This window comes from Pongo pygmaeus, chromosome 6 (assembly GCF_028885625.2).
Source record: "Pongo pygmaeus isolate AG05252 chromosome 6, NHGRI_mPonPyg2-v2.0_pri, whole genome shotgun sequence".
Lineage (NCBI taxonomy): Eukaryota > Metazoa > Chordata > Mammalia > Primates > Hominidae > Pongo > Pongo pygmaeus.
This window is the reverse complement of record NC_072379.2, coordinates 127,347,726-127,374,875: the sequence shown is the minus strand read 5'-3', so window position 1 is coordinate 127,374,875 and position 27,150 is coordinate 127,347,726. Positions and strand designations below refer to the sequence as shown.

Below are 27,150 nucleotides of genomic sequence, written 5' to 3'. Positions count from 1 at the left end.
GCGTGTCCTTTGTCTATTTTTATTTTTATTTATTTATTTTTTTTGAGACTTTGTTTCACTCTTGTCACTGTGGCTGGAGTGCAGTGGCTCAATCTTGGCTCACTGCAACCTCCACCTCCCAGCTTCAAGGGATTCTCCTGCCTCAGCCTCCTGAGTAGCTGGGGGTATAGGCACCTGCCACCACACCCGGCTAATTTTTGTATTTTTAGTAGAGACGGGGTTTTGCCATGTTGGCCAGGCTGGTCTTAAACTCCTGACCTCACGTGATCAGCCCACCTCGGCTTTTCAAAGTGGCATGAGCCACTGCGCCAGGCCGATCTTTATATACTTAAGAAGTTAGCTCTTTGTCATGTGGCTTACACTAATCTCTTTCGGTTTGTTGTTTTTCTTTTTACCTTAGCTGTGCAAGTCTCAAACAAAAAGAAGAGGAAATTACCCTCTGATGTGAATGAAGGGAAAACTGTTTTTATCAGGTATGTCCTTCTGCCTCCAGAATTGCTTTTGCGTGGTCTTCATAGATCTCTCTTCCTTCTTCTTCTCTTTTTGGCACTAGTTCTGTTACCTAGCCCAGAAAATTAGATCAAGCACATCTGGTCCCAGGAACATACTAAACAATGAAAAATGTAGGACAATCAGAACTATAACACAGAAGACAGATAGCATGGGTCCTTATATCATGTCTTCATTTAGATTTCATGCTTTGTAATTGGGTTGGCATCATTTGGAAGAAATCAGTTCAACTGTTAGAAACATCTTGCTTCCGGCCTTTGTTTTAGGGGGAGTGCTGGGGAGGATTGACATTGCTTGTCTCAAATGATTTCTGTCTTTATGCCTAACTTATCTTCTGATGCAGTGTCCAGAATAAAGTAAGGCATCTCATCTGTTTCCAGGAAAACTAGGTGGGAGTGGGGGTGGCGATAGGCTTTATTTCGTGTTGCTGTTGCCTTTTAGCTCTACTGACTGCGATAGATTGCTGCTTTTATGAGGTCAGGATGTCTTCAGTATACCTCAGGCCTGCCTTCTAGTCCTTCTTAAGTACCAGTGTACTAGGGTCATTTGCATCCGATTTTAGAAGTATATATTTTATCTTCTTGTACAATCTTTTAAAATTATTTTCTTGGGTGTGGTGGCTCAGGTCTGTAATCTCAGCACCGTGGGAGGCTGAGGCAGATGGATCACTCGAGGGCAATTCGAGACCAGCCTGGCCAACATGGTGAAACCCCATTTCTACTAAAAATACAAAAATTAGCCATGCATGGTGGTGCGCGCCTGTAATCCCAGCTACTCGGGAGGCCTGAGGCACGAGAATCACTTAAAACGCAGAGGTGGAGGTTGCAATGAGCTGGGATTGTGCCACTGCACTCCAGCCTGGGCAACAGAGTGAGACTCTGTCTTAAAAAATTTGTTTTCTTATACAGTTTATGTTCATTCTAGGAAATTGATGAATTACATGAGCAAAAAGTCAAAAAAATTAACCTTAATCACTACTCAGAGAACACCTACACTACATGCCAACATCATAAAGATTCACAGAGATGAATTTATACATGCTATACTGAAGCCCATTTTCTCTCCTAACTGCATGTCTTTCCATGTATTTTAAAAATTGTGTTATTTGGAACTGCCATATAAATAATTTTGTATTTGCGGAGGATCTGTCTAACAGGAAGGAAGAAATGTCACAGTGAAGAAGAAGCCTGTGACCTCAGTACTAAGGATACCATTCCTTATACACCTTTTGATTAATAAAGAACTTAGGGAAATAAAGGGGTGGAAGAGAGAAAACCATGTCTATCTTAGATGAGGCAAATTAAAAGAAATAATGTAGCTAGGATATGTTTTATTGCAGAAAACCTTTTTTATCTGGGTTATCCATGAAATAGAATCATTCATGGGGCTATTCAGTGCATATGAGAGAAGTAAAATTACAGATACTTATTAGGGACTGTTTTTCTTACCCCTGGAAGGATTTACATAGTTGGGGAAATGAGGAATCTTTATACTGTGTTGAAATTTTAGGACAACAAAATTTCCTTCCAACATTTTTTTGATCCCATCGAGAGAAGTAAGTAGTTTTCTTTTTTTGGACTTAGGAAATTTTACTGTATTTGCTTTTGTGTTACTATTTTGAGGGATTTTTCTGACTTAGTAAGATTTTAATTGAAACCTGGATTTAATAACAGCACAGAGGAAAAAATGGCTAATTGAGAGAGATAATTTGACTTTTCTCACTAGTCTGCTGTGAGTCTTCTAGTTTGTAGTAAGAGAAATGAATTTCGGTCAATTTAGGTGAAAAAAGAGGGTTTCAGAATCAAAGTTGTCAAAGAGCAAGCCTCAGGAAGAGGGTGAAAATTTGGGCAGTTCTGGGGCCCTAGGTGATGGAGGCTGTGGGTCTTTTCTCTGGGGACACCACTTTTTGTTTTTGTTTTTTTTTAAGGTATAACATATATTCTGTAAAGTACATGAATCTAAGCATACAGCTCAGTTAAAATTTTATATGTATACATCCATGTAGCCACCACCCAGATCAAGATGTAGAAATTTCCAGCACCCCAGAAGTTTCCCTAGCGGGGGGCACCGCTGTTTAGAAATGAATCTTTACCTACAGTTTCTGGTCTTTGTATTTGTCTGTTTACGTTTTCAGATTCCTGAGAAAGAGAACCTCATTGACAAAGGAAAGTCAGTTGGGGCCAAGGGTCACTGGGGGCCATCCTATGTATTAGTGCTATTTCTGAACAAGGGAGAGTTGATATCTAACTCACTTACATTGTCCTGGAACATAGGATCTCACTTATGTAATTGACTTTTCTTGTGATCATCTGGTTATCTTCCATAGAAATCTGTCCTTTGACTCAGAAGAAGAAGAACTTGGGGAGCTTCTCCAACAGTTTGGAGAACTCAAATATGTCCGCATTGTCTTGCATCCAGACACAGAGCATTCTAAAGGTATGTGTTGTCAGCTGGCCAGGCCCTAAAAGGGTTGAGACCACTGCCGTGGGCACTGACTAGGTTACAAGAGCATAGTGTGTGCCATTTTGAGGGGTTCACAGTACATCCAGCCCAGGTTTCTGGGTTCCATAAAAGTACCAGGGACGCCAGGCACGCTGGCTCACGCCTGTAACCCCAGCACTTTGGGAGGCTGAGGCAGGCAGATTGCCTGAGCTCAGGAGTTCAAGACCAGCCTGGGCAACACGGTGAAACCCCGTCTCTACTAAAATACAAAAACTTAGCCGGGTGTGGCGCGTGCACCTGTACTCCCAGCTACTTGGGAGGCTGAGACAGGAAAATTGCTTGAACCTGGGAGGTGGAGGTTGCAATGAGCCGAGATCATGTCACTGCACTCCAGCCTGGGCCACAGAACAAGACTCTGTTTCCACAAAAAAAAAAAAGAAAAAAAAAAAAGTACCAGGGACATCCTGAGGTTGTCTTTAATGGTGTCACACTCAGCGTCTTTAATGGTGTCACACTCAGCATCTTTAATGGTGCTGATAGCCATAATTTTGTCTAAGCTTTTTAAGCCCTTGCTTATTTACTTTAGGGTAATGAATTCCATTTTTGCTCTTTGCATTTCAAATGTGATAGTATCTCATGGGTACTAATCACTCCACATTGCTTGAAATTACCAGGATCTTTTTTTTTCCTGTTGCTTTTGTTAGAGGTAGAAGCAGACAGAGAAACTCTGTTGCAGTGGCAGCTGTTAGAAGGAAAACTCTATGTTGCAGGAGTGCTGCCTTGGATTTTTTTTTTTCCGAAAGCTATTTCTTTTGAGTTTTGAGGATTGACCATTCTTTATTCTAGTATACTGTTGTTAGGTAAGCAGCTTTCCAACCCATTCATAATCTTTGATTTCACCTATTGCAGTCATTCTCCTAAAGCACTAAGTTCTTTTTTTTTTTTTTTTTTTTTTTGAGACGGAGTCTCACTCTGTTGCCCAGGCTGGAGTGCAGTGGCGCCATCTCGGCTCACTGCAAGCTCCGCCTCCTGGGTTCACGCCATTCTCCTGCCTCAGCCTCCTGAGTAGCTGGGACTACAGGCACCCGCCACCGCACCCGGCTAATTCTGTTTTTGTATTTTTAGTAGAGATGGGGCTTCACCATGTTAGCCAGGATGGTCTCGATCTCCTGACCTCGTGATCCGCCCACCTTGGCCTCCCAAAGTGCTGGGATTATAGGCGCGCCCGGCCTAAGTTCTTAATTTATAGTGATTCATGATTTGTTTGAGATCTAGCAAAAGCTGTGAATCCTCTCCTTAGAAAAAATGCTGCTTCGGAGGGTGTGTGGGCTCTCTTGAGCCTATCCACGGCTTAAGAACCTCCATTCTAAACCTTTTTATCTTTCACATTGATAGAACCTAATCACTTTTGATTTTTACCCAGCTAAAAAAAAGTAAGACCTGGCCGGGAGTGGTGGCTCATGCCTGTAATCCCAGAACTTTGGGAGGCTGAGGCAGGCAGATCACCTGAGGTTGGGAGTTCAAGACCAGCCTGACCAACATGGAGAAACCCCGTGTCTACTAAAAATACAAAATTAGCCAGGTGTGGTGGTGCATGCCTGTAATCCCAGCTACTCGGGAGGCTGAGGCAGGAGAATCGCTTGAACCTGGGAGAGGGAGGTTGTGGTGAGCCGAGATCGTGCCACTGTACTCTAGCCTGGGCAACAAGAGCAAGACTCCGTCTCAAAAAGAAAAAAAAAAGTAAGACCTGGTGCGTGCCTGAAATCCCAGCTACTCAGGAGGCTGCGGGGAGCCCAGGAGTTTGAGGCTTCAGTGAGCTATGATTGCCACTGCACTCGAGACTGTGAGACAGAACAAGACCTCCTCCATCTCTTTAAAAAAAAAAAAAAAAAAAAAAAGATGTGAATAAGGCAGCACCATGGAACAGAGTTAGGGATCTAATCCCAGCTATGCTACAGATAAACTGTTTGGCAAATCATTTAACTACTGTTGGCTTCAGGTTTTCATCTGTAAAATGAGTGGGTTCGAGTAATCACTTAAGGTACCTGCAGCTCTCGTGTTTGGTTATACTACTTAGATCTTTTCCATTTCTAAAATGTTTTTAGACAATTTGAATTGCATAGAGTGTTCCAAGTTAATGGTATGATATTGCTTTACTTTGGTGGTAGTATCTTTTGTCTCTTTTTTAGTGCAGTAGTATATTGGGTTAATACTTTTAGAATGAAGCCTACAATTGACTGACTAGATATCCCTTGTGGTCTATTAATGTTAACAGAGTTCATGATCTTAATAAGCATAGTTTTAATCATTTTTTTAAAAAATGTATTGTCCTTCCCTAGCCCATTAAATTTTTCTGATACCTTTTCTGCCTACTCATGCAGCCTCGTGCTGCTCCTGTAATTTATCCCTCTCAGCATGCCATTTCACTACCTGGAAGAGCTAAGTATTAACTGCAGTCTTTTAGGGAAATGTTAAGACTGAACCCGGTACTGAGTCTGGAAACTCCAATGTTAACATTCTTACCCATTCAGAGAGAAGCACCAATTTTCTTCATATTCAATCTAATTAGATTCATTTGAATCTGCCTATTAGAAACATTTTCCCCATATTTCCTTATTTGTTTCTTTCTATTGAGTATCTATTAATGCTGTACAGTATGGTAGGTGCTAGGGATATAGAAACAGACAAGAATTGTGGTCATTTTTCCTGAGGTATTCATTCTGTTTGGGAAGATGTCACCTGACTAGTGCTATAATAAAGATGTGAGTGGAGGATAGGAGGCAGGAGGGGACACAGAAGCTCCTAGATGGTGACCTTTGTGTTGGCCTGGTGCATGTGTCCTTTCAGTTAGTCTGTGCCATTCATTTTTATAGGAGGCAGAAGATCAGTGCTCCCAGTAGCTCTAGGAAATATGGCAGTATCTGAGAGAATATTTAAAATTTAAAGGAATACTAAACAGAATTATGAAACTTGTATTTCTTTTTTGGAATCTACTGAAAGGTAAACTTACTTTCTTTGCTTATAAAAGTTGTTTTTTTTTGACCGGGTGCGGTGGCTCACACCTGTAATCCCAGCACTTTGGGAGGCCAAGGTGGGCGGATCACCTGAGGTTGGGAGTTTGAGACCAGCCTGACCAACATGGAGAAACCCCGTCACTACTAAAAATACAAAATTAGCTGGGCATGGAGGCATCTGCCTGTAATCCCAGCTACTTGGGAGGCTGAGGCAGAAGAATCACTTGAACCCAGGAGGCGGAGGTTGCAGTGAGCCAAAATTGTGCCATTAGACTCCAGCCTGGGCAACAAGAGCGAAACTCCGTCTCAAAAAAAAAAAAAAATTGTTTTTTTGTCAATAGCAGAAATAGAGATGGGTTAATTGGTCCTGCATCTAATCAAGGAAAGGCATGCCTTATGGAGATTCTAGAGTATGAGCCAAGAATTTAGCTCCTGGCTTTCTGGTTCCCTGCTATATTCATATAGTAGAGGACAGAGACTTTTACTCTGAGAAGCAGATCTGCCCATATCTGATGCCTCCCAAGTGACTGTGAGACAGTGAGATCTGTAATTAAGTTCAGGGTTAAGTGGTTCCTGCTTTATTTTTTAGTCCTCTAATAGGTACTTCATAAGTAATGCTGAATTAAGTGTTAGGCTAGAATTTCTCTACCATTTCATGTGGATATTTCTTTCTTTTCTTTTTTTTTTTTTGAGACAAGGTCTTGCTCTATCACACTGGCTGTAGTGCAGTGATCATGGCTTACTGCAGCCTTGACCTCCCAGGGTCAGGTCATCCTCCCACCTCAGCTTTCTCAGTAGCTGGGACTATAGGCATGCACCACCACACCCAGCCAATTTTTTTTTTTTTTCTTTCGTAGAGACAGGGTTTTGTCATGTTGCTCAGGCTGGTCTCTAACTCTTGGGCTTAAGCGATCTTCCTGCCTTGGTCTCCTAAAGAGCTGGGATTACAAGTGTGAGCCACCACACCCAGCCTTCACGTGGATATTTCTTATTAAGAGAGATCATGAGACTAAAGTTCTAAGAAGAATTAGAACAGATGGAGGAAGTAATAATAAAATTTCATTAAGAGCAGTGGTATCTTTGTCTTGATTATTTGGTACCTAACAGTGCCTGTCTCATAGTGCAGTATGCGTCACTTAATGATGGGGATACATTCTGCAAAGTTCATTATTTGGTGATTTTGTCATTGTGTGAATGTCATAGTGTACTTACACAAACCTAGATGGTATGGCCTACTACACACATAGGTCATATGGTATAGCCTATTGCTTCTAGGCTACAAACCTGTACAGCACAGCATGTTGTTATACTGAATGTTGTAGGCGGTTGTAACGTAATGGTAAGTATTTGTGTATCTAAATATTTCTAAACATAGAAAAGGTATAGTAAAATGCAGTATAAAAGATAAAAAATGGTACACCTGTATAGGGCAGATCCATTATAATCTTCTGGGACCACTGTTGTATATGCAGTCTGTCACTGACCAAAATGTCCTTATGCAAGTACATGGCTGTACTTTTTTTTTTGAGATGGAGTCTTGCTCTGTCGCCCAGGCTGGAGTGCAATGGCACTATCTCGGCTCACTGCAAGCTCCGCCTCCCAGGTTCACGCCATTCTCCTGCCTCAGCCTCCCAAGTAACTGGGACTACAGGTGCCCGCCACCACGCCTGGCTAAGTTTTTGTACTTTTAGTAGCGACGGGGTTTCACCGTGTTAGCCAGGATGGTCTCGATCTCCTGACCTCGTGATCTGCCCGCCTCGGCCTCCCAAAGTGCTGGGATTACAGGCGTGAGCCACTGTGCCCGTCTACATGGCTGTACTTAATAAATGGATGCCACCTATCCCTTCCACTCTGTGTCAGGCTGCTGCCATTTGTAATGTTGTCTTTGGTTTATCTGTGGGAGTTTGGGATCTCACTAAATTGTGTCTCCTTGTGCAGGTTGTGCATTTGCCCAGTTCATGACTCAAGAAGCAGCTCAGAAATGCCTTCTAGCTGCTTCTCCAGAGAATGAGGTAAGGAAGATATTTCCTTTACCTTATAACACAGGAGGCAGTTTGGCTCTTAGGGGCAACATCTGATATTTATACAAAGCTTTATTATTATTATTCTTGTCAGTAATAATAAAACTAACACTTATTTAGCACTTTGTGTTAGGCACTGAACTTTACATGCATTATCTTATTTAATCATTACATCAGCCCTTTGAGGTAGGCAGAATTATGATCTCTACTTCATAGGTGAGGAAAAGGGGATAATAACGTATCTGATATTTGTTGCTTGCTGTCTGTGTCAGCCTCTATCCTAAACTGATAACATGAAAGACTAGGATAAGAAGGTATTAAGGTCGTCTGTGAAGCAGAGTAGATGTTTGAGAGAGAATGTGTGTGGGTGATGGAGAATTACTCCATTTGTTCTATAATCGAGTATAATGTTATCTAATATTGCTGTTATTTCTTAAGTCCTCTTGAGTAAGTACTCTACAATTTCATTAGCTTTCTTTACAATACTAGACGTTTGCCTGGTTACAGATAACTTTCCTCAGTTTGGGTCTACTTTGGGACTAATCAGCTCCCAGAAAATAAATTCTTTACTGCTGACTGCCTGAAATACATGTGGCCTTTTGCACAGCTATACTAAATATTGTGAGGCCCAGTGATCCATTTGTAGCTAGCTGGGCTGAAACGTCGTAGGGCTTGGCTTCCATAGCGTAATTGATGTTTGCCGTATCCCTTTCTGTGGTGTTCTTGTCAGGTGCTTAGTTTCTAGTTTCTACCCATTATGTGTTGTTTTATTTTGTTTTTGTTTTTTTATTTTTTTATTTTATTTTATTTTTTTTTGAGATGGAGTCTCGCTCTGTCACCCAGGCTGGAGTGTAGTTGCGTGATCTCCACTCACTGCAAGCTCCGTCTCCCAGGTTCATGCCATTCTCCTGCCTCAGCTTCCCGAGTAGGATTACAGGCACATACCACCATGCCCGGCTAATTTTTGTATTTTTAGTAGAGATGAGGTTTCACCATGTTGGCCAGGCTGGCCTTGAACTCCTGACCTCAGGTGATCCACCTGCAGCAGCCTTCCAAAGTGCTAGGTTTACAGGTGTGAGCCACTGTGCCCGGCCATTATGTGTTTTAAGAAAGGGTTGTGATCTGTTACAGGCTGGTGGGCTTAAACTGGATGGCCGGCAGCTCAAGGTTGACTTGGCGGTGACCCGTGATGAGGCTGCAAAGCTTCAGACGACGAAGGTGAAGAAGCCGACTGGCACCCGGAATCTCTATCTGGCCCGAGAAGGCTGTGAGTAGGGAGATGTAACCCAGGCTTCTAAGTAGCTGGCCCTGTGCCATATCATTGATCCAGCAATAGTATGTCTGGGAGCATGTTTCAAATTAAAAACCCAAATGTTCTCTTTAACAGTGTTATATGATCATTCCACTTTAATAAATGTGGCTCTCTATTAGTAAACCTTCACTCATTTTTGTGGATTAACTGTGCCATTATCTTTTCTGCCTGGTTGCCTTAAGTCTTTTTGAGTAGAGGATTGGCAAGGCAAAGAGGGAGGAAGAATTCAAAATACCTTTGCTTCTTGTCATCATTTCTAATAAGAGGTTTTCATTATGACTAAAATTACTCTTTTGGATTATTCATGGATTTAAAATGTGCACCCAGTACTTTCCTTTAGTGTCAGAAAGACAAAAAAAATTAGCTTTAAATTTTTTAAAAAATTCTTTCTTCTAGGTCACACAGCATTTATCAGCTCACCTCCTCCATAGCTTCACAGCCTGTACTAGTAATGTCCTTTAGCCTTCGACACCAGCCCTCTATGGCAACATAACTGTTTTCGGCTGGCTTATCTCACTGTTTAGTAATGGACCTCAAGTATATAAGGAACAGCAAAGTTAAGTTCCAAGGGCAGATTATAGGTGGAACATTGTGCATTCTAAATGCCCAAAATGTACTTATGTTCCATACTTCTTCCAGGCCCTTCTTTCTGACTTTGGGCATGTACGTGAAGATTCTTTGAGGGGAGAGAAGGAGAAGAGGAATAAAATCACAAAATGTTCAGAGTTTTAGTCCTTGAGAGCAGCTCTGAGCCCAGAACTTAGCCCTGTAGCCTATTTCTGGACCTAACCAAATGCCACCGCGTCCTGGCCAACATAGTCCTCTGGGCCCAAAGAGTTTGCATCATTCAAATCACATTCCTCTTGTTGCTCAGTGAAAATTCCCTTGTTGATGTCTTGGCCTTTTTCCCTCTTTCTGCAGTGATTCGTGCTGGGACGAAGGCTGCAGAGGGTGTGAGTGCTGCTGATATGGCCAAAAGAGAACGGGTGAGTAGATGAGGCATTGACCTTCAGGTTCTGCGTGGCCTATAAATCAATCAAAAATAGTTATCGAATGCTAGGTATGCTCATCGAAGAGCCAAGTACAGTCACAGACCGCACTTATTGCCCTGTTAGAGAGAAAAGCACATAGGTGAAACAGCAAGTAACCCAAGATTATGCATAGTATTCTATCTGCTTTCTATGCCAGTATAAAAGAACTGTGTCTTATTATTTGTTTCCCTAGTGCTTGGCAGTAAATGTTTGCGGAACACATGCTGCTGCATCATGCAGTAGACAGTCAGAGGCTATTGCTACGTGTAATTGTCAGTATAAACACAGAATAATGTAAAAGGGGAAGATCAGGATGGGCTGGAGTTATTAGAGAAGGAAGAAAATACGGCTCTTGAAAGGGGTAGCTGTCAGTTGGGAGGAGTTGGTATCTCCAGATTATAAAATCATTTTAGAAAAACTCCATCTTATGGATGTTTCTGATGTTAACTGATAACTCATATTCCTTTGCTGCTTGGTAATGTTCCCAGTAATTTTTACTTTTTCCCATATAACTTACTTCCAAAAAGCCAAGCCAGCCTAGAATGGTAAAGATGCATAACTGGGAACAGAATTAGCTATGGAACCTTAACATGCAGATGAGGAACAGGGGTGAGAGTGTAATGACAGCAGGAGGCAGTGTGTCTTTTTTTCAGTGTGCACAGATTCTGCACTAGTGTTTTCAACTTTTCTGGTAGTGAACACCTAGAAATCATAGGATCTGGAGACCCATCCCTAACTGGGGAAATTACATAAAATTTTAAAGCCTCAATTTTATAAAGGCACTATATACCCTTGTCTGATCACAGTACAATAATGACATATTTAATTTAAAACTAATTTTGTTAGCAAAAAGCTCATTCAGTGATAGGTATGCATTATAAATTCACAGCAGGCACAGCTTTTCCTGACAGAAAAATAGTCTGTTAAACTTAAACATGATAGCCTTTTCAGATGTTCCTTTAATAGTCATTTTCCAGGGGATTTGTTTATTTTGTGATCTGTTGGTACTTTTACCAAACAAGAAGCAGCAGGACTGAGAAGACTTGACAAAAGAAAAACTTTTAATTGAAAACTTTTTTCTACCAACTTGGTTTAAAAAAACTAATTGGGAGAAGAATGTCATCTTTCATTTCATTTTAGACACAGATCACGCAGGAACTGGGGTTTCGTGGCAGCATAGTTGAGGGTATTGCTCTAAGAGCAAAATATGGTTCTGTGGTCATTGGTGCTCCTTTGCCTCAGGGTGGCAGAGTTGAGACAAGACAGCATTCTGTAAAGTATTCTTTGAATAAGTTCCATTTCCTTTTGGAAGGATTAGATAATCAGTTGAGTTGGTGGGTAGATGAGGACTGGGCATAGATGTTAATCACAGTATTATTTGTTGTTTGTTCTGGGCTATGTTTTGAGCTAGGTTTTTTTTTTTTTTTTTGACCGAGTTTCACTCTTGTTGCCCAGGCTGGAGTGCAATGGCGCAATCTTGGCTCACTGCAACCTCCGGCTCCCAGGTTCAAGCGATTCTCCTGCTTCAGCCTCCCAAGTAGCTGGGATTACGGGCAAGCACTACTATGCCTGGCTAATTTTTGTATTTTTAGTAGAGACAGGGTTTCACCATGTTGGCCAGGCTGATCTTGAACTCCTGACCTCGGGTGATGTGCCTGCCTTGGCCTCCCAAAGTGCTCGGATTACAGGCGTGAGCCACCCTGCCTAGCCTTATATTATCTCATTTTGTCCTCACCTCAGTGCTCAGAGACTTTGATCTACTGTTTCATTTTATAGATGAAAAATTGAGGCTTTAAAATTTTATGTAATTTCTCCAGTTAGGGATGGGTCTCCAGAGCCTATGATTTTACTATTACCCACCCACCATCTTGTTCCGTTGGACTTTTATTTCCCTATACTAGGCATTGTAAAGCTGCGGTGTGGGCAGTTTCCATCCGTTTTCTATATGTGTGGTTATGGGATGGGGATCATAATTCTTTCCTTTTGGAGAATTATGAGCCTGCCTCTTAAAAAGAGTGGGTTGTACTGTTAACCATTGGTTGTTCTTTCAGTTTGAGCTGCTGAAGCATCAGAAACTCAAGGACCAGAATATCTTTGTCTCCCGAACCAGGCTCTGCCTGCACAATCTCCCAAAGGCTGTAGATGACAAACAGCTCAGAAAGCTGCTGCTGAGTGCTACTAGTGGAGAGAAAGGGGTGCGCATCAAGGAGGTGAGATGTGGCCTGTCCATTTGGAACTTTCATTCTGATCTTGGGTCAGATCAAGCATTTCCCTCAGGCTGTGGTGCCAGATTTTTGTTTGTTTTGAGACGAAGTCTCACTCTGTCGCCCAGGCTGGAGTGCAGTGGTGCAATCTTGACTCACTGCAGCCTCCTCCTCCTGTGCTCAAGCAGTTCTCCTGCCTCAGCCCCCTGAATAGCTGGGACTATAGGCGTGTGCCACCACGCCTGGCTAATTTTTGTATTTTTAGTAGAGAAGGGATTTCACCATGTTGGCCAGTCTGGTCTCAAACTCCTGACCTCAAGTGATCTGCCCACCTCGGCCTCCCAAAGTGCTAGGATTACAGGCGTGAGCCACTGTGCTGGGCCATCAACAGACTTTCTTCTGGACATGTTGTCAGCATGCATGGCTGAATTTAGCAGTTTCTTGGTTTTGTTCTTTTTCTTCTAAGAATTGTCTTTTACATCTGACTGAATTACAGCAGAATGCAAGGAAGTCTCTGTCTGCACGAATTAATTTAGCAAGCATTTATTAAATGCCTGTTGTGTGCTTAGCATTATACTTTGTGCTATCATGTGAATTTTCTTGCAGAGAAAATAATCTGCTTTGCTTTTTGGAAGAGTATTTTACTCCTAGTTAGATTTTTACCCTGTGGTCAGAGTCCCCTATGCCTTGTGGTCAACACAGGAAGCCATGTAGATGTTCAGCAGTTGAATTAGAAAAACACTGGTTCACACCAACTTGGTTAGACTCTGTGTGAGTACAGAACTTCTCTGCCTGCCTCCACATTCCCCTTTGCATATTTCTCTTTTCTTTTTTTTCTTTCTTTCTTTTTTTTTTTTTTAAGATGTGGTCTTGCTCTGTCATAGGCTGCAGTGCAGTGGTGCCATCTCAGGTCACTGCAACACCCCTCCCAAGCTCAAGCAATCCTCCCACCTCAGCCTCCCAAGTAGTTGGGACTATAGTTACACACCACCATGCCTGGCTAATTTCTTTTTTTTTTTTTTTTGAGATGGGGTCTCACTCTGTCATTAAGCTGGAATGCAGTGGCACAATCTCGGCTCAATGCAACCTCCGCCTCCCGGGTTCAAGCGATTCTCCTGCCTCAGCCTCCCGAGTAGCTGGGACTACAGGCAAGCACCACCACGCCCAGCTGATTTTTGTATTTTTAGTAGAGACGGGGTTTCACCATGTTTGCCAAGATGGTCTCGATCTCTTGACCTCAAGTGATCCGCCTGCCTCAGCCTCCCAAAGTGCTGGGATTACAGGCGTGAGCCACCACGCCCAGCCCATGCTTGACTAATTTCTTATGTTTTTTGTAGAGACAGGGTTTTGCCATGTTGCCCAGGCTGGTCGCAAATTCCTGAGCTCAGACGATCCCCCTGCTTCGGCCTCCCACAGTGCTGGAATTATAAGTGTGAACCACTGGGCCTGGCCTTGCATATCTCTGTCATACTGCTTACTATTACCCTGGCCTCAAACTGTCTGTCAGTCACTTCTCCCCACTAGACTGAGTTTTTGAGGCAAGCGTTATCTCATTATCCCCAGTCCTTGGTGTAGTACCTGGTACATAGTCATCTCTTGGTCAATATTTATTTTAAAAGTACCATTGCCAATATTTTGGGTCTGCTTTACTCTGTTTCACCACCATAAACTGTTTTCCTAATCCCTGAAAACCTCTTCAAAATGTATGGATTGGTATTTGGGAGATTACTTGAGAGAATGTGAATATATCAGCACATATCTGACACCACAGTTAGTAAAACTGCTTAGTGTTACTGGTTACAGGGGAGGGACAGTTGTGTAATTTCTCATATCATCTGAATACTTAGTGTCTGCATATTTAACACCTGTCATAATTTAGAGAAATTTATGTTTATTCTAGAATATTTTGCATTATGTTGAATTCTCCTCTTAATTCTTTCCTGTGTGTATGTATAGTGTCTCAGTAAGATGGTAAGCATCTTGAGAACAGGATCTTCATTATATACTTTTCTTGATTCCCTTACAGTATATGACAGTTCTAGGCATAGAGTGGACACTGGACATAAACTAAATGTGGCATCCATGTGTCCCCCATACTTAGCCGTCTCCATTACATGAGAACGACAGCTTTGGTAGTAATGGCATGTAAATGATCAATTTTCTCAAAAAATCCTACCGTACTTTGGTGACCCAGATGTTTACTACATCTGGCTTAAGGATTTAAGGGAAAACCACACTAGAGAGGATCTGAGCTGCAAGCAAAGAGAGCTGAAACTTCTTCCTATATTTCTGAGCCTGTATGTTGGACAGACTTTTTCCTATGCTTGAAATGTCTTTCTTATCTAAAGCCATCAGGCCTTCCTCCTTCCCTTCTTCAATAATTTCCTTCCTGAGGGCTTTTTTCAGTTGTAAGATCTGTGGACAGTACTCCATCCTCGGCAGCAACTTGTTACACGCTTAAAATACCATGTGCCTCTCAATTTGTATGTATCGCGAACAGTTGTGTTTGTATTGTGTTTGTTTTTTAACATCCAAACCGCTTTATAAATTTTCTTTAGGAAGCTTTGTTTATGTGCTTTTTTTTTTAGGTCTCTGTTGATGTCTATAAACTAGTAGAAAGCAAGAAAATATAATTGTAATCTGTTTTATGGTCTTAGTAGGTAAATTCTAATAAGATGGACACACATAAGTGTTATTCCAGTGTGATTTTTGTGATGGTGGTATAAATGAATATTATGTTTCCATAACCTGATTTTTTTTTTTTTTTTTTTTGAGACAGGGTCTCACTCTGTTGTCCAGGCTGGAGTGCAGTGGTGTCATCATGGCTCACTGCAACTTCAACCTCCGCAGGCTCAGGTGATCCTCTTGCTTCAGCCTCTTGAGTAGCTGAGGTGCCACCACACTGGCTAATTTTTTGTATTTTTTGTAGAGACAAGGTTTTGCCATGTTGCCTAGGCTGGTCTCAAACTCTTGGCCTCAAGCAGTCCTCCTGTCTCGGCCTCCCAAGGTGCTAGGATTACAGGCATGAACCACCATGCTCACCCAATAGCCTGATTTCTTATTGACTCTATTAAAGCAGTTCATGTCAGGCAAGTCTTCTCATTCTGTAATTACTGATTTTTTTCTTGCTCTACTCATAGTGTAGAGTGATGCGAGACCTCAAAGGAGTTCATGGGAACATGAAGGGTCAGTCCCTCGGCTACGCCTTTGCAGAGTTCCAAGAGCACGAGCATGCCCTGAAAGCCCTGCGCCTCATCAACAACAATCCAGAAATCTTTGGGCCTGTGAAGGTAGGCCTTGTCCTCTGGGGAGACTTGTTCCCTTAGGACCACTTGCAGGAAACCAGCCTTCTCCTTTATGCCTAGTGTCCTCTGACATTTGAGGGGTGGGAAACAGTGGCAAGTGGACAAAAAAAAAAAAGGTGGGTTGGGGGAGGATGTGTGAAGGGGAAAAACTCAGCTCATTGCATGCACAGATGAAGAAGTCTAATGACTGGCATTCTGTCTCCCTCTGACAGAGACCAATAGTGGAGTTCTCTTTAGAAGATCGAAGAAAACTTAAAATGAAGGAATTAAGGATCCAGCGCAGCTTGGTACAGAAATTAAATGGTCCATATTTTTAAGGACATAAACTCTTCTATTTTGTTCACTTTGTGCTTCTGCTCTCTTAGAGTAGTTCTCCCCTCAATTAGGTTTCTTTGCTCCCAGTTCCCTTTACTCCCAGTTCCCTAAGCCTCTCCAGGCCATCTTCTTATCTGCTGGCCCATGTCTGATAGCTCTACAGCAGAAGGGAAAGGAAGGAGAGAGGAAGCAGACCAATGTTATTTCCAGTCAGCCGTTCTTTACAGTGTTTGGTGATAGTACATGCCAAAATTAATGGTTGAGGTTAAGGTTTCCCATTACCTGTAGATTTCAGTTATCTCTTCCATATTTTCTTTTATTAGTTGGCTCCAGAAGTGTGAAGCCTGATAGTTTTAGTACTGTTTTTAATCTGGTGTGGTATAGAAGGTGGGGCAGGGACTTTAGGAATAGGCATACTCATGCTCATACTCTGGCTCTGCTCTTTTTGCTGCATGTTCCTTGGCAGTTATTACCGCTCTGAACTTCAGTTTGTAAAATGGATGGACAACATCTGCCTCACATGATTGCTGAGGACTAAATGAGATAATACATGTCCATCGTCTAGCATACTGCATGGTCAGCATACAGTCAGTACTCATTCTCTTACCCATCTTCCCCCAGGACATACAGGGCCAGATTATTCTTGACTCTGTCATTCTTAGAGCTCTCATTGATATTGCACAGCAAAGTTCACTTGCATATACAGCAAACATTTGTAGTCTTTGTGGTGTATACCAAGAGGATTACCAACAGATGAGCCATTCTGGTGGTTAATGCAATGGCCCTAGGTTGGAAAATCTGGGATCTGGTTGTTGTTCAAGGCACCTTTTTTCCCCAGATAATAGAATTGTTTATTACTGTTAGCCATTGTTTGAGAGGTGATTCTGAAGCTACCAGTTTTGTTTGTTTGTCTGTTTGAGATGGAGTCCTGCTGTATCGCTCAGGTTGGAGTACAGTGGCGCAATCTCGTTCACTGCAACCTCTGCCTTCTGGGTTCCAGCGATTCTCCTGCCTCAGCCTCCCGAGTAGCTGGGACTACAGGTGCACACGACCCTGCCCAGCTAATTTTTGTATTTTTTTAGTAGAGACAGGGTTTCACCATGTTGGCCAGTCTGGTCTCGAACTCCTGACTTCAAGTGATCCACCTGCCTCAGCCTCCCAAAGTGCTGGGATTATAGGCGTGAGTCACTGAGCCCGGCCTTGTTATGTTTTTTTAACATCCAAATTACTTTATTTGTTGCCTGGATGTATATTCATACTGTTCTTTCTGTGTAAAGATGCCTCTACTCACTTTGCATATGCAGATCAAATGATCTCTTTCAAGTTACATTCCTCCACCTCTCTCAAAAGATATAAGGCCCGCTTTACTTGATTTTCATGGACTTCCTTAAGCTGTGTAGTTTTTTTTACTTTGGTTTATTTGTGTATGCATCTCTTATCTCCACCTGGCTGTGAGTCCTGAAGGGTAGACACTATTGTTTTGTATCCTGGAAACAGACTGGCACACACCAGACATATAATGAATGTTCATTGTATCATTGTACCTATCTAGATTTCTAAGGTGAAAGAGAAGAACAACACACACTTATCATTACATTAATTTCACTTGAATCTTCTGTTTCTTCCACTTCATTGCAAATACTTCTGTAACTTCCTTGATGCCTTCCTTCCCACAGCATCTTTTCCTTGTTGTCTTCACTTCATTTATTCCATTCCTGATGTTCTTCCTTTCTTGAAAACGATCTCAGTTTCTGACCTATGTCATTTTTCTTCTCTCTGAAGAGATTTATTTCGTATTTCTTGCAGACAGGTCTACTGGCAACAAATTCCCTCCATTTTCTTTTGTCTGAGTAAGTCTTTTCCTCCACTTTTGAAGGATAAGCTTATCGGATACAGGATTGTTGGTTGGTGATTTTTTTTCTTTTAAAAATTTAAATATTAAATATCTCACTTCACTCCCTTCTTGCTTACATGGTTTTTGAAGTCTTGGAAATCTCTCTCAACCTACTCTGGTTTGGGAGGGTGCCTATTAAAAACAAAAGAGAGAGAGATTTGATGTAATCTCATCCTTGTTCCTCTATAGGTAAAATTTTTCCCCTGTCTGGCTTCTTTCAAGATTTTATCTTTGATTTTCTGCAGTTTGTCTATGATATGACTAGTTGTAAATTGTTTAGTATTTATCTTATTTGGTCTTCTCTGAGTTCCTAGATCTGTGGTTTAGTGACTGTCATTAGTTTTGAAAAATTCTCAGCCCTTATTACTTCATTATCTTTTCTGTTGCTTGCTTTCTTCTTGTATTCTTCTACATAGGTTACACCTTTGATAATTGTCCCACCTACTGGCTTTTGAATTTTGGGCATGCACTCTCTCTCATTTCTGTGTTATGGGAAGGGGAATGGTTATTTTGTGTCCCCCACCCAGTAACCATCTGTTACTATGGCAGGGCTTGTGAACTACATGTATTCACTTTCCTCTAGTCTCCAATTGTGTGGGGGAAGAATTCCTCTTCTTTCATCTAGCACACATAAAGCTCATCTTCTGAGTATTTGCAGCAAACAAAGCTCATCCAGAAACCAGATGGCATTTTCTTGTTTTATGCAGCAAAAAATGAGATCCAAGCCTGCAACTGGTGAGCCTCAGAAGGGGCAACCAGAGCCTGCAAAAGACCAGCAACAGAAGGCAGCTCAACACCACACAGAGGAACAAAGCAAGGTGCCCCCAGAGCAGAAGGGAAAGGCGGGCTCTACCTCATGGACCGGGTTCCAGACCAAGGCTGAAGTGGAGCAGGTGGAGCTGCCTGATGGAAAGAAGAGAAAAAAGGTCCTGGCGCTCCCCTCACACCAAGGCCCCAAAATCAGGTGAGATGCAGGAGGGCGGCACCATAGAACAGTGGGTGGGTTCTAAGCGGGTTTGTTTTTGCTGAGTTATTTTCTCTTTGTGGAATTTGTTTGGTTGAAAAGGATGCTTGGTGCTATGTATTCCCACACACGGGGTTAACACGCGAGTCTTCAACACCATCAGAGATGTCACTCTTAGATCAATGGCAGAGGGGCCTCCTAGGGCAGGCTTTTGTGCCCCTTTTCTCCTCTTTTGAAGAGCTTCCTCTTGTCCAGATGGCCATCTCTGCCAGCTGAGACCACATACTTGAGGTTCAGTTGTAGTTTCTGTTTGGGACAACAGATTAGTGCTCTACAAAAATAAATCTTTACAAAATATTTGTTAAATAAATGAAGGTTTTTGAGACATCCATGGGGTTTTATTTATTTATTTATTTATTTTATTTTTAGAGACAGCGTATTATTCAGTTCTTCCACTACTATAAAGAAATACCTGAGACTGGGTAATTTATAAAGAAAAGAGGCTTGGCCGGGCGTGGTGGCTCACGCCTGTAATCCCAGCACTTTGGGAGGCCAAGGCGGGTGGATCATGAGGTCAGGAGATCGAGACCATCCTGGTTAACACAGTGAAACCCTGTCTCTACTAAAAATACAAAAAATTAGCCGGGCGCAGTGGCGGGTGCCTGTAGTCCCAGCTACTCCGGAGGCTGAGGCAGGAGAATGGCATGAACCCGGGAGGCAGAGCTTGCAGTGAGCCGAGATCGCGCCACTGCACTCTGGCCTGGGCGAAAGAGCGAGACTCCGTCTCAAAAAAAAGAAAAGAAAAGAGGCTTAATTGGCTCATGGTTCCACAGGCTGTACAGGAAGCATGACAGCAGCTGCTCATCTTCTAGGGAGGCCTCAGGAAACTTAATCATAGTGGAAAGTGAAGTGGGAGCCGGCACATCACATGGCCAGGAGCAGGGGGAAGGAGTGTTTTAAACAACCAGACCTTGTGGTAACTCATTCACCGTCACAAGAACAGCACAGAGGGGGTGGTGCTAAACCATTCATGAAGGAGTCATCCCCATGATCCAGTCACCTCCCACTAGGCCCAGCCTTCAACACTGGGGATTACAATTCAACATGAGATTTGGGCAAGGACACAGATCCAAACCATGTCACAGGGTCTTGCTCTGTTACCCAGGCTAGAGTGCAGTGGCATGATCATAGCGCACTGTAACCTCAACTCCTGGACTCAATCCACCTTCCTCAGCCTCCTGAGTAGCTGGGACTTTTTAATTTCATTTTAGTAGAGACAGGGGATTGCTATGTTGCCTAGGCTGATCTCAAACTCCGGGCATCAAGCAGTCCTAAGTATACAAATGTTGAGCTTTCAAAGGGTCTGTTGCAGTATCCCTTTTTAGAATGACTTCACTTATCATGGGCTTGGGAAGAGCCAGTGTACAAAGAGGAATTTTAGCTCTTCAGCTAAGAGAACCCAGGGGTGTCAGATTAGAAGAAGGACTCAAGGTGACACTCAGCCATGTTATTTCAGGTTGCGGGACAAAGGCAAAGTGAAGCCCGTCCATCCCAAAAAGCCAAAGCCCCAGATAAACCAGTGGAAGCAGGAGAAACAGCAATTATCTTCCGAGCAGGTGAGTTCTGCTAGGTCGTAGCCATGTTTGTACCTTGGTTAGTTGAGCAAAAAAGAAAAAAAGAAAGACTTCTGTGTAGGACGGGAGCTTTTTAGAGAATGTTGAGCTATACAATCATAAAAGTGGAGAGAAAAAAGTAAAATGAACCTCCATGTATCTGTTCTGTGTTTCAGCAGTCTCTTTGTTTTACATATTCCCTATAACATGCTTTCCCCCGCTAGAGTATATTAAAGCAAAGCCCATTTCACATGTAAATGTGTCTCATATGAAAATGAAACATATTGCTCAGAAAAACCTCAGAGTGCATCTCTAACTGATCAGGCCTTAAACACACACAGCTTATGCCATTATAATATCTAATGAAACTAATAAGCCCTTTATCATCTACTACACAAATGATATATTAAAGCCATATTAGAATTTCCCCAATTGCCTGAACAAAATTTTTTTATACTTGGTTAGTATGAGTCGGGATCCAAAGTCCACACATTATACTTGGGTTTTTAATTTCTTAAATCATTTTTTTCTTCTCTAATATCCATTCTCCCTTACCACCCTTTTTTCCATGCTATTCATTTATTGGAGAAACCAGGTCATTTGTGTTACATTTTTAATTTAGCCATTTGCTTCCTTGTGGTGTCATTTAACTAGTTTCTGTGACACCCCCATATTGCCTGTCACCTGGTAGTTAGTTTGGTCTGGTAGCTTGATCAAGTTCAGTTTTCTTTTTTTTTTAATTTTTTTGAGATGGAGTTTTGCTCTTGTTGCCTAGGCTGGAGTGCAATGGCGCAATCTCGGCTCACTGCAACCTCCACCTCCCGGAGTAGCCTCCCGAGTAGCTGGGATTACAGGCACGCGCCACCATGCCCAGCTAATTTTGTATTTTTAGTAGAGATGGGGTTTCATCATGTTGGCCAGGCTGGCCTTGAACTCTTGACCTCAGGTGATTCGCCTGCCTCGGCCTCCCAAAGTGCTGGGATTACAGGCGTAAGCCACCGTGCTTGGCCTCAAGTTCAGTTTTCTTGAAGAGAGTATTTCATAGGTGGTGTGTGTGTTTCCTTATATCACCTGAGGCACATACTACCTGGTTGCCCATTTTTAGTGATTCTGAGATTGATCAGTAGATTTGAGGATTATCTGCCTTATCCCTCCATTGATGAAGTTCCCAATTAGCCTTTCATGTAACGGCCTTAGCAATTCTTGATGAGTGTTACCAGATCCATTATTTCATTATGGGTTACAGAATGCTGATTATTTAAACTTCTATCCTTTTGCGTTTTTAATTAGAACTCTAGAAAGAAAAATCTTCCTTTGTCAATTATTTGGTTACCACAAAATATCATTTATGTAGGAAAGACAGGATAAATGCTTGATTTTTTTTTTCTCTCTGTATTAGTTTTCAGAGTAATGAGCTGTTGCCATACTGGCTCATTTTTTAGTATTATGAAATCCTGAGTTTTCATATGCTTGATGTGTTTCAAATACTGTCATTATTCTTACCCTGTCTAAGGCTGGCAGAAGCCCCTGCACGTTGGCTTCTGCGTCTTTCTGATGTGGCCTATTTGTCTGGTAGTACCCTTGCTTTCTAGTGCAGGATGTCCCAGGCTCAGCTCAGGTACCTCTTCCCCAGTCCTGACATTAGCCATTTTCCCAAGGAGCCCTAGTTCCTTTTAGTAGAAAATGGTAGTCCTACATTCTTTGACACTTGAAGTCAAGCTTGCTTCTCCCTTTCCCTAGTCTCTTTCCTTTAAGGGTAAAAGCAGCATTAGCTTCCCATTCTACTCGAGAAATCTGTGTCTGGGAAGGTTCTGACCTATGCCATACTATATTATAGAGATCTCTGAAATCCCATGAGCAGTGTTCTTGGGGAGGGAACGGGCAAGCAAGAATGGCCGGACTCTGTGCTGGCTCATCCGCTTTGAGGCTAAAGTGAGCCTTTGGGAGCTAGAGTAAGAGAGGCCCCTGAGCCCCCAACAGACAGGGAAGTTAGTCAGGCCCTGCTCCGTGTGCACTCACTCTTGGTCTAATTTCTTACCAGTGGATGATTCTGTTTGAGCCTTTCTCTCTCAGGGTCTCTCTCTCGAAACCTACCCCTTTCTGGTAGATATGATCTCTGTCCCACTTACTTTCTCTCTTGGGTGGCCTGAGGGTAAGGTGATATGTAGTCTTTGAAATCGATTATATTATGTTTCTAATCCTTTCATTTGTAGGTATCTAGGAAAAAAGCTAAGGGAAATAAGACGGAAACCCGCTTCAACCAGCTGGTCGAACAATATAAGCAGAAATTATTGGGACCTTCTAAAGGAGCACCTCTTGCAAAGAGGAGCAAATGGTTTGATAGTTGATGATGCCAGCGGGCTGGGTAAGAAGCTGGGTTGTGTACTTTCTGGTGACACTCCTGGGCTCCTCCCCATCCCCCATGTCTCTCACTGAGGGAAAGAAAATCCCTGAGGACACTGCCACTGTGCTGGGAGGCGCCCTGGACTGTGTACATCTGAACTTTGGTCCATCCTTTGATGTGTGGTTCGTTAGCCACAAAGAGAAATATCTGAAAGACATCATGATGCTTCTTGCATATTATCCAGATTATTGTATGAAGTTGTGTCTATAATTATTACCAATTTTTATTCTTTATTTCTCAAATGGAAACACCTGAAAAAGCATTCTGGCGTGCTGAATTTTTAAGATGTATATTTTGTTAAGCATATTCTCTAAATGAGATATTGTATGGCTTTTTAGTAACAATGTCATTTCTAATATGTGTGACTCCTTTATTATGTATGAACATTCTTTGACATTCCTGATTCAGCTCTGTAGTCTTACACACTGCAGGAACTGACTAAGTGAGAGCAGAGAGAAATGCTTTCTAACCTAATCACTGCAGGCGGAGACACTTGGAAAAGAATGGGGGGAGGTGGGGCCTGGCAGAGAGCAGCACTTGCGTGTTTGTCAGATGAGGGGATTTCCAGTTGAATTGGCCTGCAGTGGCCTAAAGACACTAGCCTGGTTAGCGATGACCTGCATTTCTCTCATAGAGCACCTCCTTTTTCATCGTACCCACTAGCTCTCTAAGTCCTCCTTAATGAGGACACTTGATCCTCATTAAGTCTGCCCCTTAAGATGGCTTCACACCTACTGAACAACTCCAGGGGTTTGACATCTCACTTTGATTGCAATCTTGTCTTCCTATAACATTTGATTCCCTGGGCTTTTCAGCCCTATCACCTCTGCTTGTCTTTATCCACTCTCTTCTTCATTCACTTTTGGCTACACAGGCCTTCCTTCCATCTCTTGACTCTTGACCACCTCAGAGCCTTTGTATCCGTTCCCTTTGCCTGGAGAGTTTTTCCCTTGCATCTTTTACTTGTCATTCAGATCTCCACTAGTTGTCGCCTCCTCCTGGAGCTCTTCCCAGACTATCTAAAGTAGGGCTTTTCTTCCCTTCCCCTCTATCTTGCCCCCTTACTGAAATCTGCTTCCCTATTTCTCTTTTTTTTTTGAGACGGAGTCTCGCTGTGTCGCCCAGGCTGGAGTGCAATGGCGCCGTCTCAGCTCATTGCAGCCTCCACCTCCCAGGTTCAAGCGACTTTCCCGCCTCACCCTCCCAAGTAGCTGGGACTACAGGCGCACGCCACCATTCTTGGCTGAATTTTGTATTTTTAGTAGAGATGGGGTTTCACCATGTTGACTAGGCTGGTCTTGAACTCCTGACCTCAGGTGATCCGCTCACCTCTACCTCCCAAAGTCCTGGTATTATAGGCATGAGCCACCACGCCTGGCCTGCTTCCCTGTTTCTTTCTAGCACTAATCTCTATCTGAAATCATTTGTCTCTTTCTAGCACTAATCTCTATTTGAAATCATTTGTCTCTTTCTAGCACTAATCTCTATCTGAAATCATTTGTCTCTTTCTAGCACTAATCTCTATCTGAAATTGTTTGTCTCTCCAGTTAGAATGTATGCTTTGAGAGGGACTTTATCCCTCTTGTTCACTCCTGTAGACACAGTGCCTAGTACTGACCCAGGCACGTAGTAGGTATTGAATAAATATTTGTTGAATGAAAAAAATAAGGTAGGAAAGGAAGAAACAGTATTCAGTAGGGAAGAGAAAAAGTTGGGAACATAGCCCAAAATTCTTGATTGCTTAGTCTAGTTGAGTGTTACAAATAATGCTTTGACAGAACCATTGCTGAGCTAGAGACATGGTTATTTCTTCTTTTTTTTTTTTTTTAGACAGAGTCTTGCTCTGTTGCCCAGGCTGGAGTGCAATGGCGTGATCTTGGCTCACTGCAACCTCTGCCTCCTGGGTTCAAGCGATTCTCCTGCCTCAGCCTCCCGAGTAGCTGGGATTACTGGTGCCGCCACCACGCCTGGCTAATTTTTATATTTTTAGTAGAGACGGATTTTCACCATGTTGGCCAGGCTGGTCTCAAACTCCTGACCTTGTGATCTGCCCACCTCAGCCTCCCAAAGTGCTGGGATTACAGGCATGAGCCACCGCACCTGGTCGAGACATGGTTATTTCATTGCAATATCTTGGGGAACCCATGAATGCTCTGCAATGCCTTTGATTGGTTTAGAAATGGATGAAGGAGAGGCCATGGAAATATTTAAACCTTTTGGAGAGATCGAAAGGACAGGTGATTTATCTCCAGGTTCACCTCGAGACATGACTTGGGCTGTCAAACATTCTTACGGTAGCCTGGCAACATGTCTTTCTCAGCCTGGTCTGTACAGTGTGGAGGAAGTAAGGGACTTTATTAAGAGTGTCAGAATAGCTATAACCTGCCAGTCAGTTGAGCCGTTTTTCCTTGGCCAACTCTCCGTCTGCTCACCACTCTGTTTTCCCTAGTACACGAATATCTTTAACATTCAAAAATATATCTTAACTTAGGATAGATCAAAATTGGTGTTCATTCAGATAACATTGTCAGATTCTCTTAGATCCAAATATTTCTTTTAACAACAGTATGTTAAAACCTCATTCACTTGCTTGGAGAGCTGTTGTACAGTTCTTTAAAGAGTTCTTTATATGAGGTTGAATCTTCCCTTTCTTAATAGTCAAATTCCATATATGGTGTCTTCCTTTGGAACACCTTACCATGGGCTATTTGGTCAGCTCCATTGACTCCTTGCCTTGGGAATTTTAGTGCAGTGAGAGTTGTGCTCACTTCTCCTTCACTTCAGGGCCTGATGTGTCAGGAAATGGAGTTTTCTGAATTAACATGAAAGTTGAGTTACAGATTGCTTGGTTAAAAAACAACAGGTGGGGCACAGAGTCTCACACCTATGATTGCAGCACTTCAGGGGGTGGGAGGATTGCTTGAGGTCAGGAGTTTGAGACCGACCTGGCCAACATAGTGAGACCCCCATCTCTATTATTTTGAAAAACAACAGCACATTTTTTGTTAAAATCCAAGACAGGGCCAACAGTCAAAACTATCAAGTTTTAGTAGTATTTTCCTGCTTGATTACATAATAGCCTGGCTTAGAGATACAACCTTTAAATAAGGAATCTTAAGATGATGTGCAGCTGTTCTTTGCCTTATTTGTTTGTTGGTTGGTTAGTTTGTAGTTTCTAAGAATCTGTTCTGTTCAGCTGTACAGTTCCTTCTTCTGGAGTTAACCTGTGGCAAGGATTATGTTTCACCTGTCACAAAAATGAGATCTGTGCCTTCCTCTATTTTAAAGTTAGGGCATGTGATTCATTCTTCAAAATACTTTGAAATGTACTTTGGTATGTTTTTGTCTTGAAAAGAGGTTTTCTAGCTAGAAATTCGGGGCCCAGAAGGTCAAGGCTCCAGAGATCCCCTTCTCATCATCCTTCAGTTGTCTGAGGAGACAGAGGATCACATGTGTCACAGTGAGTGCTGATTCCCCAGAATCTGCAGTCTTAAGCTCTCCCACTGACCCACACAGCCAGTTATCTGCTTCATATTTGTGTGACCCACTGTGAAGTGACAGGCAGCTGCCAATTCTGTCATATAAGAAGCAGCTCTGCCCATGCAACTTTGAAAGTTCCTGCACTTCTCCGTGGACTGCTCCTTCATGGAAATAAACACATCATCACACTGTGGGTGCCTAAGCTAAGTTTGTTTGCAGTTTGTCTCTGGTGATGCCCAACTCCTTTTCAACTCAGCCTTAATTGGCACTTTAAAGGCCAGGATGAGGTTTCTCTCAGGCCAAGTCGAGATTTCCAGATTTCCTTTTGTCCAAGGCTGAGCAGTTTAGAAGTTATTCACATCCTTGTTTTAGTTCTTTCGTTCTTGTCCTGGTGCCTCTTCCTTTCCAGGATTATTTGCAGAGTCTGTGATGGCTTACTTGGTGACCAGACATGGGGTGAGCTACTGGTATAGTCTGATTACTTTGGCATCTGATTCTGAAGTGGTCATTGGCTGTACATGAGTTTTTGTGCTGGTAAAGGAATACACTGGGAAGATTGGAAGGCACAGACTGGGAACTAATTCTGAGAAGAGAATTGCTGAGTCACTGAAAGACCTTTTGGACCACCCCCAAATGGAACA

General features: G+C 42.5%; 1 protein-coding gene across 2 annotated transcripts in view; it reads left to right on the top strand.

The window, feature by feature from the left end:
- Positions 1–23,387, top strand: part of RBM28 (RNA binding motif protein 28) — a 33,618-nt gene extending 10,231 nt beyond the window's left edge. For both annotated transcript variants that reach the window (XM_054495169.2, XM_054495168.2), the window contains 11 exons: positions 401–473; positions 2,837–2,946; positions 7,905–7,978; positions 9,119–9,254; positions 10,221–10,285; positions 12,382–12,540; positions 15,675–15,824; positions 16,052–16,126; positions 18,756–19,012; positions 20,529–20,628; positions 22,839–23,387. In XM_054495169.2, coding sequence (XP_054351144.1) covers positions 401–473; positions 2,837–2,946; positions 7,905–7,978; positions 9,119–9,254; positions 10,221–10,285; positions 12,382–12,540; positions 15,675–15,824; positions 16,052–16,126; positions 18,756–19,012; positions 20,529–20,628; positions 22,839–22,973 — 1,334 coding nt within the window. In that variant the 3' untranslated portion in view covers positions 22,974–23,387. The remainder of the gene's footprint in view (positions 1–400; positions 474–2,836; positions 2,947–7,904; positions 7,979–9,118; positions 9,255–10,220; positions 10,286–12,381; positions 12,541–15,674; positions 15,825–16,051; positions 16,127–18,755; positions 19,013–20,528; positions 20,629–22,838) is intronic.
- The last annotated feature ends 3,763 nt before the right edge of the window (positions 23,388–27,150 follow it).